Raw genomic sequence first — 15756 nt, 5'->3', positions numbered from 1 at the left:
GCAATTGACCAGTATTTTACTTTGCCCGTCTTCCTTTATGGTTGGCAGACTGGCCGATCGGTGAGGTGGCCTTTACGGTTAAGCTGCAACCTCGATCCAGGGTGGGATGAAAGTCAAGGCTCAGTAAAATGAACAGGTTTGTCTGGGGACTGAGGTCTGTGCATGATTGTGCTGTCCGGACACCCGTGGCACCATTTTTCTTCTGATATTTATTTTTTACAGGTCAGCAACTCCCTTAGACAGCTCCATACTGGTCTCCTCACCCTGCCTTTTCTTGGCACTGCTCTCCTCCCACCCTCCTCAGTGGAGCTCAGCCTTCCCCCGAGTGTGTTTCAGGTGAAAGGTCATTAATTGACCAGCCAGTGTAATATCGTGTTAACAATGCGATATTACCTACGCGATGTTGCCTACTTCAGGCAAGGCCCGAATGTAAAATTCAGGCCAACATCTTTCCTCTTTCAATTTGCTACATGGCAACAAGAGATTTGTAATTCCGATAACGATATCCCTCTATGTTTCTGAAATGTTATCTCTTTACTCCCTGATTCCAAGATTTCCCTCATTTATTACCTGGTATCACTCTCCTAATCTCACTGCCTCAGAGATGTCCTCAATTGCTTTTGAGATCTCTGCACATTTTTGAGATCTATGCCCTGCATAGTGTCCACTCTGTGTTTTCAAGATTATAGAATCCCTACAGTGCATGCGGAGGCCATTCAGCCCATCAGGACTGCAACAGCTCTCTGACGGGTGTCTTATCCAGGCCCTCACCCCTGCCCTATCCCTGTAATCCCACAGATTTTACCATGGCTAATCCATCTAACCTACGCATCTTGGGACACTAAAGGGCAATTTAGCCTTCCCAATCTACCTAACCTGCACACCTTTGGAGTGTGGGAGGAAACTGGAAACCAGAGGCCAGAATTTTACCGTCCTGCCCGCCATGGGAATCGGAGCAGGCGATAATGTGGAAAGGTCCGTTGACCTCAGGGGATTTTGGGGTGAGTGAGGTCAGAAAATCCCGCCTGGAGAGAACATGCAAACGCCACACAAATAGTCACCCAATGCCGGAATTGAACCCGGGTCCCTGATGCTGTGAGACAGCAGTGCTAACCACTGTGTCACCATGCCGGTCCTCTTGCTCGGTGCATAAATATGTGTTGAAATAAAGTACAGTAATTGATAATTAGGAGCATGTTAAATGAGTGTGAATATTCCTCCTTCAACAATATGAATGTAATTAAAAATTGTGGTTTAAAAGAAGGAAGGAGTGGAGGAGGTATGAGGGGAGCATTAAGCCAAATAGGATTCCCGTTGTACCATCCATGTGATTTCTCTCTTGTAGGACTCTAGATGGAGTGACGTACGTGGGAGCTGTGAAAGAGAAAGAAGTGGCTCAGCGACAGTACCAACAAGCGGTTTCACGGGGACAAACTGCAGGGCTTGTAAAGTAAGAACAATTTCTGAGCATTTAACCGAGACATCCATTCTTCGTTCGATTAGTCCCCACGCCATTTGATGAGTGAAAGTCCTTGGGATTGTGTCAGTATTAGCTGCAGAGAAATGAGAATAGAAATTGATACATGAAATTCCAATGGGCAGTACCCCCTACTCCCACCCCCAACACTTGTCCATTTATCATCACCTCTTGCCAAGGCAGTTTTCAACCCACCTGGCTAATGTTTCACTAATTCTATGCAGTCTTACCTTTTTAAACATCTTCCAATATCAGGGCAAACCCTGCTGTTGTGTACACCGACCAGGAAATTCCCTGAGAATGAAATTTCAAAATATATGATTACAGTGCTGTTTCCCACATTGGGTGCCCAAACACAGAGATTCCCTGCTGGTAGTGCAGGATCACAGAAACACGCAAACTATTTAAATCGCCTCTGACAATTATATTATTCATAACATGGTTTTACCGATTGGATTCAACCGATCTAAAAGTGTAACTCAGGCAGATATAATCGGAAAAACTGGCAGGAATCAATAATGCCAGATCGTCACCCACTCTGTACCCATTCAGAGCATTTTCCTAAGCCCAACCATCTCCAACTGCTTCATCAATGGCCTTCCTTCCATCAGAAATGGAGATGTTCACTGATGATTGCACAACACCATTTGCGACTCCTCAGATACTGAAGCAGTCTGAGTCCATATGCACCAGAACCTGGACAACATTCAGATTTGGGTGAATAAGTGGCAAGTAGCATTCATACACTCATTTCAGGCAATAACCATCTCTCGCAAGAGAGAATCTAACTACCTCCTGATGCGCGATTAAATCACTCGGGAGGCTAGATCGTACCCGGGAAATAAAGGCTTTTATTAGTAACAAGAATGGAGCACACTATATAACAATATAATCCCGGACTAAAGGGTCACCAGGCAGTGCAGTGACCTTTATACTCCTCCAGGTAGGCGGAGCCAACTGGAGTGTACCACAGAACAATATCAACAGGTAGAACACCCCAACCCTAACCCCAACAGTGACAACAGTAACATATGTACAAGTACCCATAGTGCTGACCATCTATGGTTCAGTACCCATAGTGGTAACCATCTATGGTTCACCACACCTCCCTTGACATTCAATGACATTACCGTCAATGAAACCCCACTACCAATAAGATGAGGGTTACCATTGACCAGGAACTGAAGTGAATGACTCACCTCCTGACTCCCCAAAGCCTCTCTTCAAGATGCACTGAAACAAGCAGCTCATCAAGGCTTCATCGGCAATGTCTTCTAACCCTGCAACTTGTACCACCTCAAAGGACAAGGACAGCAGTTGCATGGAAACGTCGCCACCTGCAGGTTTTCTCTAAGCCATACACCATCTTGACTTGAAAATACATCGCCGTTCCTTCACTGCTGCTGAATCGATATCCTGGAACTCCCTCCTTAACAGCACTATGGGTGTACCTGCACCACATGGACTGCAGCAGTTCAAGAAGATGACTCAAAGGCAATTAGGGATGGGCAATAAATGCCAGCCTAGCCATCGATGTCCAAACCCCGGGAAAAAATAATAAACTTTGTGCATCACAACAGTCTCTGAAAAGTGGGAAAACAGCACAGGAAACACCTGACCTAAACAAGCAGGAATCTCATTTAAATATTAATTTGAGCACAATGGGCCCGATTTTACCATTTTGATTCTAAGTGCTGAATCTGGGGGCAATTCAGATCTGACTTGGAAACCTGTTCTCAGGCGCCCCCATACACTCTGAGCCTGAAAAACAAATCGTGAGTCTGAATCGCGCTGTGGGTGGGGCTTTATGCACCCAAAACCCTGCTGCTCTGATCGGAGCCTCCAACTGCGCATGCGCAGTGAAATAAAATTTGAAAAACACGCCCTTGTCACATCGCTCCCGGGCCGCCAAAAGCGGATAAAGCAGCCCGGGAGCGAAAAACAGGTGGGCCCCCACAGATATCGCGCCTTCCCCACAACATAACTGTCCCCTTTATCTACCCACCCCCCTCCCACTACCCAGACCGATTGCAATCCTCTGCCCACCCCCCCACCGATCACCCGCAGAGTGGCAGCGGACCCCTCCACTCCTGCCTCCCTAACAGAGAATAATGTGGCCTTCCTCCCTCCCCCCCCCCCCCCCCCCCACCAGAGAATAATCAGGCATCTCTCCTCCCTCTCTCCCCCCACGCCAGAGAATAATCGGGCCTCCCTCCTCCCTCCCCCTCCACACCAAAGAATGATCTGGCCTCCTCCTCTCCTCCCTCCCACCAGAGAACCATCTGGCCTCCTTCCCCCCCCCCCCCCCCCCACATGAAATACATCTGGCCCTCCCTCCTCTCCCCCCACCAGAGAACGATTGGGTCTCCCTTGCCTCCCCCACCAGACAATGATCTGGCCTGCCTCCTTACCTCCCCCCCACCATCGATCTGAGTTAGAGAGCCGCTGGAAGCTCTGAACTTACCTCTTCAGAAGCTGGAGCGCCCGAAACAGACCATTAATCCAGCTCATTAAGTCAATTTAAATGCATGCAAAGTAAAGTGGGCATCTGCGCAGATGCGGGCGCGGATCGTGCTAATCGCCTCACGCCACACTTTACCAAGTTTTCGCGCTCGTTTTCGGGCGCGACGCAATGGTAAAATTGGGCCCATCCTCTTCACCATTTCTCGAAATACCAGCATGCAAGATACAAGAAATACTCTACTCTGGAAAAATTAACCTGTCTACATTGTACAAATAATGCCCAGACCAAATAATTAATTCATGCCACAATTCAAGTTAAATTTTCTGCTGAGGTATTTCAATAAATAAACTTGTGCTATTTGCTGCGATTATTACATTTGATCCAATTGTTGTCACTGAGTTCTGATAGATTGACACGAGTAACCACAAATTTATTTATTAGTGTCACAAGTCAGCCTACATTAACACAGCAATGAAGTTACTGTGAAAATCCCCTAGTCACCACACTCCAGCACCTGTTCGGGTACGTTGATGGAGAATTTAGCATGGTTAAAGCACCTAACCAGCACGTCTTTCGGACTGTGGGAGGAAACCGGAGCACCCAGAGGAAACCCACACAGACATGAGGAGAACATGCAGACTCCACATAGACAGTGACCCAAACTGGGAATCAAACTCGGGTCCCTGGCGCTGTGAGGCAGCAGTGCTAACCACTGTGCCACCGTGCCACCCCATCAAGGTCATAATCTACTATATACAATTAACTGAGATTGAATTATACTTTGTAATATTTTCTTCCATCAATTATGAGTCCCTTTACCCAACACCTGAAACAGATCATTTATTTGATTGTTATTTGTTGGATCTTGTTGTATGCAGATTGCCTGTTCCTTTTGCCGACAACAGTGACTACCATTCAAAAGTAATTTAGTGGCTGACAAGTGGTTTGAGTACCCTTTCGGTTGTGAACGACATGATATAATTTCAAGCCTTTCTTTTGCCGCACCCAAAATTGGACATTATAATGGTGTAAGCTCCATACTGAGACACCAATATAAGAAAAGGCAATGAGTGTTTGTTTGCTCAATGTAGCATGAGGATTCCATGATCTTCAGTGTCTTTTTATCCCTCTGATTTTCAAAGGGCGTCTGGAAGAAAAATGGAAAAGTTTAAAGTGTCAGTAAATATTGGACCAACCAAAAAAGTCACGTTTGAACTAACTTACGAAGAATTATTAAAACGTAACCTGGGGAAATATGAGATGAACATCAGAGTAAAACCCCAGCAACTTGTCAAAAATTTCCAGGTTCTTTTCTAACATAGCAACATTACTAATATATTTCAACTTTTAAATTTCCCATTTGATGATAATTCAATTATCTTACATTTTGGATTGCTTTTTCCAGATTGACGTACACATTTTTGAACCACAAGGCATTGCCTTCCTGAACGTTGATGCAAAGTTCCTAACTAATAATCTGACTTCGATTGTGAAAAAGACTCTTACTGGCACAAAGGCAGGTACATATAATTGTTCAGAAACATATTGACCCAAACAATTACTGTAAAAATTAACATTGAGTCACTGCTTTATTCAGGGGCATGTTTCCTTCAAACCAACTCTTGAGCAACAACGCAAATGTCCTGATTGTCATGAAACAATACTAGATGGAAACTTCATCATAGAGTATGATGTGAATAGAGACCTGTCAGCTGGTAGTATTCAGGTAATTGAAAATTATACTTAAAATGGAAATCTCATAGGATTCCTCACTCTGATGACTTTTAAAGAAAACATATGCTGTAATTTCTTTTTCAGATTGTAAATGGATATTTTGTACATCATTTTGCACCTGCTAATCTATCCAGAATCCCCAAAAATGTTATCTTTGTGATCGACCACAGTGGATCTATGTCAGGGGCTAAAATGCGTCAGGTAAGAAAAGCTTTTGGTGCAGGAGGGTTGTTTTTCTTACTCTATTTCCTTCCCAGATCTTCAAGCTGCAGGCAAAAGAGAAACTAACTTATCTTACACATCCACCAAGGAAAAGCTTCCATTTATATAGCAGCTTTCAAAGTCACATGATACCTCAAAGTGCTTTGCAGGCAATGAACCTTTGGATTATAGTGGTAAGATGCCAGTTGATGTTAGAACTCGATGGGGAGATTGCAGAATGGAATCAAACGTGGAGGAACAGAGTCATGGGACTTCTAATTAGTTTTAATTAGAAATAAATATTTATTAAACATTTAAAAATTGTACTATAATATAATACTTCTTTACTCCCCACTTATTTAATAATTACATACATGTTTTAAGATTAATATGGTTGACAAAATACATTTGAATCTACAATGGTTTCATAGAGTCCTTTTTTAAAGTAAACAGATTGATTGTGATTCCGCTCTGAACCCAAGTTAGTGTCTGTGGATTTCTCCTCTGAAGCCCCCCAGATGAATGTTATACAAGAGTTTCAAAACTCCATTCCCAAAACACACTTTAAAACCTTCTCTCATAATAATGCGTTCCATTAGCAGGTTGCATTTCGAATTCCAGTCCAGATTTTTCAAATGACACTTATAAACAAAGCTTCTGTTCCACTTTTAACAGCGAATCCGTCCAGGATTTTACACCAAGCCCTTTAGGATTTCTTTGTCTTCAAGTGCTTTTACACATTCAAGGTCCAGCCACCAATTTCCACAATTATTTCAAACAAGGTGTCCCAAACGGTGGTAATTTTCTCACAAACCTTAGCACTATTGCAGATATCTTTCTGGCATCTCCCGACCCACAGCGGACAGCACGGTGGCACAGTGGTTAGCAATGTTGCCTCACAACGCAGGGACCCGGTTCCCAGCTTGAGCCACTGCCTGTGTGGAGTCTGCATATTCTCTCTGTGTGGGTTTGCTCTGGTTTCTCCCCACAGCCTATAAGACGTGCTGGTTAGGTGCATTGGCAGTGCTAAATTCTCCCACAGTGGAGCCGAATAGGTGCGGAAATGTGGCAATTAGGGGATTTTCACAGTAACTTCATTGCAGTGTTAATGTAAGCCTACTTGCGACACTAATAAACTTTAAATTTTCAACTCTGCTCTTCTTGAACAATAAGCTGTTCTGGTTCCCGGCTTCATCGATAGATAAAAGCAAAATACTGCGGATGCTGGAATCTGAAACAAAAACAGAAAAATGCTAGAAAATTTCAGCAGACCTGACAGCATCTGTGGAAGGAAAATGGAGCCAACATTGAAACGTTTCTATAGCCCAGGACTTCAGTGTGACATAATGATGTTAAAAGCCCACCTTCGCTACTATTCACCGAGCCACATCATCATATAGAAACATAGACGATAGGAGCAGAAGGAGGCCATTTGGCCCTTCGAGCCTGCTCTGCCATTCAATACGATCATGGCTGATCGTCCAACTCAATAGCTTAATCCTGCTTTCTCCCCATAACCTTTGATCCCGTTCGCTCCAAATGCTATGTCCAGCTACCTCTTGAATACATTCAGTGTTTTGGCATCAATTACTTCCTGTGATAATGAATTCCACAGACTCACCACTCTTTGGGTGAAGAAATGTCTCCTCATCTCCGTCCTAAATGGTCTACCCCGAATCCTCAGACTGTGATCCCCGGTTCTGGACTCCCCCACTGTCGGGAACATCCTCCCTGCATCTACCCTGTCTAGTCCTGTTGGAATTTAATAAGTCTCTGTGAAATTCCCCCCTCATTTGTCCGAACTCCAGCGAAAGCAATCCTAACCTAGTCAATCTCTCCTCATACATCAGTCCCACCATCCCCGGAATCAGCCTGGCAAACCTCACTGCACTCCCTCGAGAGTAAGAACATCCTTCCTCAGAAAAGGAGACCAAAACTGCACACAATATTCTAGGTGTGGCCTCACCAAGGCCCTTATATAATTGCAACAATACATCCCTGCTCCTGAACTCGAACCCTCTCGCAATGAAGGCCAACATACCGTTTGCCTTCTTTACCGCCTGCTGCATTTGCATGCTTACCTTCAGAAACTGGTGCACAAGGACACCCAGGTCCCACTGCACACTCCCCACTCCCAATTTACAGCCATTCAGGTAGTAATCTGCCTTCTTGTTTTTGCTTCCAAAGTGAATAACCTCACATTTACCCATATTATATTATATTATATTCTATTGCAGAGTGGGAAACCTGGGAATTGTATTTTGGAAGATATTTCCCCAAATTGGCCTCCACAAAATCAAACTCCAGACATTATTGTGGGAGTCCACACCTTTTGTTATTCAGTTTCAGAGTTTAGAATGCAGGGGGTCAAGGGATATCAAAGGATATGGGTAGCAGAGTTGGGGCAGGGGATCAACCATGTCATATTGAATGGCAGAGCTGGCATGTAGAGCTGAATGGTCTACTGCTGCTCTATTTATAACTTTCTTATGTTCCTATTACTCTGGTCTTTGTCATACTTGTGTCTTCAATTGTTATCTTAAAGTGTACAATATTCTGGTCATTATCAACTTGATATTCTGCTATTTTTCCTTATTTTATTTGTTCTGACTCATTTCCCATTACTAGATCTAGTAACAAATCTAACCTTACTGGGTTTCTTAAATATTAGGATAGAAAGGAGATATGTAAACATCGTAGGAACTGCAGCTGCTTTTACCTACCTCTTCTGGCCAATTCATATCATGCTAATTGAAATCATCCGTGATTATTATTCTACTTTACTTACTCACTTCCCTAATTTGATTACAAATTACAAGCTAATGTTGTGGGTGGAAAACCTCACAATTTTGTTCATTTTATGAATATGGCATCAGCTATTTAGGTGCAAATGCAAATATCAACTGATAATGCTGCAACACAATTGAATTATACGTCCCTACTTAAGACTTAAGCAATAAATAATGATTTCTATTGTTCAACAACATGCTTTGGAAATCAACTTCAGTCCAATTCAATTTCAACTTATTTGGTCAACATTAACAGTGTAGTCTCTTATTCATTGTGTGTTCAGATGGGTTCATGGGGACACCTATACAGCATTCAATGATGTAACCATCACTGAATCCCCCACTGTCAACATCCTTGTGGTTACCATTGACCAGAAACTCAACTGGACTCACCACATAAACACAATGGCTACAAGAGCAGGTCAGAGGCTAGGAATACTGTGGCGACTAACTCACCTCCTGACTCCCCAAAGCCTATCCACCATCTACAAGGCACGAGTCAGGAGTGTGATGGAATACTCCCCACTTGCCTGGATGGGTGCAGTTACAACAACACTCAAGAAGCTTGACACCATCCAGGACAAAGCAGCCCACTTGATTGGCACCACATCCACAAACATCCACTCTGTCCACCACCGATGCTCAATAGCAACAGTGTGTACTATCTACAAGATGCACTGCAGCAATTCACCAAAGATCCTTGGACAGCACCTTCCAAACCCACGACCACTCCCATGTAGAAGGACAAGGGCAGCAGATAAATGGGGAGACCACCACCTGCAAGTTTCCATCCAAGCCACTCACCATCCTGACTTGGAAATATATTGCTGTTCCTTCACAGACGCTGGGTCAAAATCCTGGAATTCCCTCGCTAACGGCATTGTGGGTCAACCCACAGCACATGGACTGCAGCGATTCAAGAAGGCAGCTCACCACTACCTTCTCAAGGATAGCTAGGGATGGGCAATAAATGCTGGCCAGCCAGCGACGCCCATGTCCCACGAATGAATTTTAAAAAAGCATAGAAACACAATGAGGAAAATAGTATCAAAACCTGCTATGGCACTATAGTTAATGTAATTGTTAAAGTTTATGCTTTGAAGTTACAGTTGCAAACATTTTTTTGTCTCTTCCAGACAAATGAAGCTCTTGTCAAAATTCTGGATGATATGGACGCAAAGGATCATTTTGCAATTATTATATTTGATGATACCATTGAAACATGGAGGAATACCATATTTCAAGCAACTCCGGATAATGTGGCTGAAGCTCAGAAGTATGCACGATCTATTTCAGCCAGAGGAGGTAAAGACTACTGCTTTTATTAATAAAAACATGAGAATTTCTTATACTATAACTTGCAAAATCAGTTGATGAGAAAGGGAAATATAGGAGAATACTTATTCTTCAAAATGTCCCCCATTTATAGGGGACATTTGTAGTCAAGAAGGCATATGGCATGCTTGTCGTTATCGACCGGGGCATTGAGTTTAAAAATTGGCAAGTCATATTTCAGTTTTATAGAACTTTAGTTAAGCCGCACTTGGAATATAGTGTTCAATTCTGGTCGCCACACTACCAGAAGGATGTGGAGACTTTGGAGAGGGTACAGAAAAGATTTACCAGGATGTTGCCTGGTATGGAGGGCATTAGCTATGAGGAGAGGTTGGAGAAACTTGGTTTGTTCTCACTGGAATGACAGAGGTTGAGGGGCGACCTGATAGAAGTCTGCAAGATTATGAGGGGCATGGACAGAAGCTTTTTTCCAGGTTGGAAGAGTCAATTACTAGGGGGCATAGGTTTAAGGTGCGAGGAGCAAGGTTTGAAGGAGATGTACGAGGCAAGTTTTTTACACAGAGAGTAGTGGGTGCCTGGAACTCGCTACCGGGGGAGGTGGTGGAAGCAGATACGATAGTGAGTTTTAAGGGGCTTCTTGACAAATACATGAATAGAATGGGAATAGAGGGATATGGTCCCCGAAAGGGTAGGGGGTTTTAGTTCAGTCGGACAGCATGGTCGGTGCAGGCTTGGAAGGCCGATGGGCCTGTTCCTGTGCTGTAATTTTCTTTGTTCTTTGTTCTTTATCTATCGTGTTCCTGGCTTCTCTGCTACTATTATTCCATCCAAACTATAAGGTCACAAGTTGCTTACTGGGTCACAGATGTGAAAAACACGATGAAATCTTACCAAAAAATGGCAGAGGGTTATTTCCAGCACAAAAAAAGAGTGTTTCCCACTTTCAGAGCCCATCCCCCAAACCCCATCCATGGAAGGGGGAGCCCCATCCCCGCCACCGGACTCCATCAAAAGGCATTCCTCTATTGTCTAACAGTGTTCTCGAGGCCAAGGGCTGTTGAGATGCTGCCAGGTTGCCCACCTCGGCATGAAGACGGATGTGAACACCAGGACCTGTGACGTGGATGGGGTCTGTAGTAGTTGACGCTGCACAGCCAGTGTTTCTGAGCCCTATGATAAGCCCACTCGTTGGCATGATGTGTGATGCTCTCTGTCAGTCAGGAGTCAGCCATATCACTGAGGATGAGAGGATTTGATTTGATTTATTATTGTCACATGTATTAACATACAGTGAAAAGTATTGTTTCTTGCATGTTATACAGACAAAGCATACCATTCATAGAGAAGGAAAGGAGAGAGTGCAGAATGTAGTGTTACAGTCATAGCTAGGATGTAGAGAAAGATCAACTTAGTGCGAGGTAGTTCCATTCAAAAGTCTGATGGCAGCAAGGAAGAAGCTGTTCTTGAGTCAGTTGGTACATGACCTCAGATTTTTGTATCTTTTTCCTGACGGAAGAAAGTGAAAGAGAGAATGTCCAGGGTGCGTGGGGTCCTTAATTATGCTGGTTGCTTTTCCGAGGCAGCGGGAAGTGTGGACAGAGTCAACGGATGGGAGGCTGGTTTGCGTGATGGACTGGGTTACATTCATGACCTTTGTAGTTTCTTGTGGTCTTGGGCAGAGCAGGAGCCATACCAAGCTGTGATACAACCCAAAAGAATGCTTTCTATGGTGCATTTGTAAAAGTTGGTGAGAGTCGTAGCTGACATGCCAAATTTCCTTCGTCGTCTGAGAAAGTAGAGGCGTTGATGGGCTTTCTTAACTATAGTGTCAGCATGGGGGGACCAGGACAGGTTGTTGAGGATCTGGACACTTAAAAACGTGAAGCTCTTGACCGTTTCTGCTTCATCCCCATTGATGTAGACAGGGACATGTTCTCCTCTTCGCTTCCTGAAGTCGATGGCTATCTCCTTTGGAGGAGTATCGCTCTGTCCTCAATGCAAGTCATCATCATTCTCCCACAGAGCCCAGCCAATGGCTTCAGCAACCTGCCCATGATGCCTGTCCACAGCATGGGAGCATACTTCTGGCACCAAATAACTGCTTAGATGTTAGTCCCCATGGTGGAAAGGCAAATAGTCCTGCTTTCTCGAAGTGAGACGTTATGAGGCCATCCCTAGCATATCGGCCCAGTCGGGCCCTGACCACTGCCCAGACTTCTTCCACCTCCTCTTCTGTGTGGTCACCCTCATCGCCCTCCTCGACATCCTCCTCATCCGAGGAGATATGGCGCTCCTCCATCTCCTCCAGGTCCAGGTGGTCTCCCCTCTGCAGCGCCAAGTTGTGGAGAGCACAGCAGTCTACAACAATGCAGGAGATCCTCTAGAGGGTGCAACGTAGGGGCATATACCAACCTGTCCAGGCACTGGAACTGCATCTTCAGCAGGCCTGCTCAACAAGCACACACATTACAGTGTGAGCCTCATTGTAACAGGTCTCCGCTGGTGTTTGTGACCTCTGCATTGGCGCCACCATCAACTCCTGGGTGGGTACTCCTTGTCCATGTGGATCCAACCCACCCGCTGCCACTCTCCCTCAAAGACAGCTGGAATTTGAGAGCACCCACAATGTAGCTGTCATAGATACTGCCCAGGAAACAGGCTCACGCCTGCATTAAGTGCATCATGTGATCACAGATGAGCTGCACATGGAGGGAGTAGAATCCCTTGCGGTTCATGAATGGCGCAGTGTGGCACCATGGAGTGCACAGGCCCACATGGGTGTAGGCAATCAGACCTTGCCCCATAAGGAAAGCCTGCTAAGAGGGCGAAGCTCATGGCTCTGACATCTTGGCTCACCTGCTCCCGTCCTAGTTGACATACGTGTGAGCCCTCGCATAAAGGGCAACTCTGACCTCCCACTTCTGTGTGGCCGACTGGGCGATGCCACACAAGTTGCCTGTGCTTCCCTAAAATGAGCCACTCACACAGAAATTCAGAGCTGCTGTGAGTTTAAGGGCCACAGGTAGTACGTGTCCTCCCATTCCCTGTGGTGCCAGCTCTTGCAGGGTCTGGCAGAGGTGGTCCACCGTCCCCTAGGACAGAGGCAACCTTCTACGGCACTGCATCTCTGACATCTGCAGGTATGATGATCGACATCAGAATACCCTCGGCTGGTACCTACGCATCTGTGGTGCTGCTCCAAGAACAGCAACAGGCCTAGTTTCCCCCTCTTCCACAGGCTGCAGGTCCTGGCCAGCTGCCATGGCATGTGGGTGTCTCTGTCACCACTCGAAGTAGGGTAGCGAACTCGATAGGCTCCATGATTCTCCAGACCATGCACTGTAAAGAAGAGAAAACCACAGAGTCCCAAACTTCCTTCTTCAATTCGTCTGGGACTATCACTCAATGGCAGCACACTCAGTAGGTGCCTCAACACCATCCCTCATACCCTCAGACACTATCACCACATCTCCATACTGGTCCCTGTCAACTCTAGCAGGATGCATCGTGTGGACCCACCAGAATGTCAGTGGCACCAAACAGCCGCTTTACCTGAGCCCCCAAACTCCTCCTCAAAGGGTGTCACATTAGAGGGCAGTCAAGTGGTTGAATGTGACCAGTGTTTGCATCCTCAAGGGGTGCCTTGCACTCATTGTGACCTCGAGTGAGTTGCGTGATGATAGACACACCATCATGCCTTGCATAGGGGAGCACATCAGCATTATCTGTTACTGGAAATGTCAACTCAATGCCTGGGACATCGCTTGTGAAGGGTTAACAGTTGGCCTCCACTAAATGGCAGTGCTTTTTGTTGCAAACCATTGAATGACATAATCACTAGTGAGGGGAGGATGGGGTGGCTGTTCAGCCAAGTGTCTGCCTCTTGTGGCAGGCGAGGCACAGCTGTCCAGTGCATTCCCAGAGGGCACCCTGTTTTTCCCAGGTCACAAGGTACAGAGCTGAGCAGCCTTCCATGATCCAATGAGATCCACCCTTGCACACAAGCCTCCTGACAATTGGTTTTGGCTGTCCGGGCAGCTCCTCCCCTTTGTCCTCCCACCGCTGCCTGAGCGTGGGTTCCAATTGCAGTCAAACTCCCTCAAGCGCGAGGCCCTTCAGGTCGCATGAGGGGGGACACAGCCCATTCCTGATTCCCCTACTGTGCCCTGACAGCCCGGCCTCTCATAGGACCCCACCCGGGTAACTCTCAGTCGCCCCCAGTGATGTGCTTCTTGTTTTCAAGTCCTCCCAACTTCTGGCCAGTCCCCACTAAGGAAGGGCACTCCCTCAACTGTGATATGGAGAGGAACAGAGGAAGGAGGACACAGGAAGCACTACCTGCACACCAGCCCTCACAACCCCTTTAAAGCAAGGGGCGCCCCGACATGAAGGGAAGGTAAGGCCTGCAAATGACCCTGTGGAGCCCCCCCCCCCCACCCGATATGACGATTGTGGGACTCCCACCCCCGGCACCGAGAGTCACTTAGAGAGTCACTTATCTGTGTCCCTCGAGTCCTCTCTAGTGCTCCCTGAGCATGGCACACAGTGGAGCGTGCTGGCTGCCTGAGTGCTCACCTCCGAACTCCCCCTCGGAGGAGTGCTCGCTAATGACATGATAATGTATTAAATTGAGATTTCTGCGGTCTCGCCGCGTGTTTGACGCCACTCCGCCAGTGACAGGCTGGGAAAATAGGAACTCTGGATTTTGAGTGTGTGCCGCTATTCTCGCGGACGTAGAGCAAGCTGGAAATTGCCCCCTATGTTTGGCTGTGGTGGGTGACTTTGGTAGAGCTACATCTGAATTATCAGCATCTGATATGAAGGCGACAGATGAGGGTTAGCTTTAAGTGCCAAGGGTAAGTAGAGTTAGAATTGGTTGCAACTTGTCATGTAAATGGAGAGATAGAAGTAAAAAGGGAGAAAGTGGATCAGGTGTGATGTCTTGTCCAGCTTTGCCATTCATTACAACCCTGTTCATAGGGACATTTTTTACACTGGAGTTACTTGTGCCCTTTAATCATCTAATGTTTCCGGATGGAGACACCTCCTCCTTACCCTGACCTGAACTAAGGCATAATCCTCCATTACTCCTTGTCACATTCCAACTGAGATGCCAAGTCTGCAATCCCATAGGAATATAAACACCTCTGCTAACTGTTCTTTCTTATTTCTGCTGCTCTTTTAATTGAATTTTAATTAGCCATCTTGTTACAGTTCTATGATCTGATGCACCATCAATCGAGCAAAGACTAGTTTGTATGCAAGAACAAATAGGCTTTTATTAGCAAAAGACTTGGAGCACACCCATGCCAATGAACTGGTCCAGACTGAGGCAGGGGGGTGGGGAGCAGTTGCCTTTATACCTGGACCGGGGGGGGGGGGGGAGGAGTCTCAGGTAGGGCCGGCAGGGATGTGTCCAGGCATGTCACATATACAGGTAATAAGCTAACAGTGGTTTACCACATGATCCCCACTCCCCTCAGCTTACAAGAAAGAAAGACTGGAATGTATATAAGGTTTGACATGACCATGGGACACTTCAAGGCGCTTTACAGCCAATGAAGTACTTTCGAAATGTAGTTGCTGCTATAAAGTAAGAAAGGCAGCAGCCAATTCACTCACAGCAAACTCCTACAAACAGCGATGTGATAATGACTATATCATTTGTTTCTTTGTGGTGTTAATTGAGGGATAAATACTGGCCAGGACACTGAAATAAATTCCTTACTCTTCTTTGACATGGTGCATGGGTTCTTTTGCATCTATCCAAGCAGGTAGAAGGGGTCCTGCTTTAA

At 45.8% G+C, this 15756-nt stretch overlaps 1 protein-coding gene across 1 annotated transcript in view; it reads left to right on the top strand.

Moving 5' to 3' along the window:
• LOC144485619 (inter-alpha-trypsin inhibitor heavy chain H3-like) overlaps positions 1-15756 on the top strand; it is a 105606-nt gene that overhangs the window by 47183 nt on the left and 42667 nt on the right. Inside the window, exons 3-8 of the mRNA XM_078203720.1 lie at positions 1346-1450; positions 5084-5246; positions 5347-5457; positions 5539-5667; positions 5760-5876; positions 9802-9970. Of these exons, the coding sequence (XP_078059846.1) occupies positions 1346-1450; positions 5084-5246; positions 5347-5457; positions 5539-5667; positions 5760-5876; positions 9802-9970 (794 nt within the window). The remainder of the gene's footprint in view (positions 1-1345; positions 1451-5083; positions 5247-5346; positions 5458-5538; positions 5668-5759; positions 5877-9801; positions 9971-15756) is intronic.

This window comes from Mustelus asterias, chromosome 3 (genome assembly GCF_964213995.1).
Source record: "Mustelus asterias chromosome 3, sMusAst1.hap1.1, whole genome shotgun sequence".
NCBI lineage: Eukaryota > Metazoa > Chordata > Chondrichthyes > Carcharhiniformes > Triakidae > Mustelus > Mustelus asterias.
Note: the sequence above shows the minus strand (reverse complement) of the source record. Positions and strands in the feature narration are given on the sequence as shown.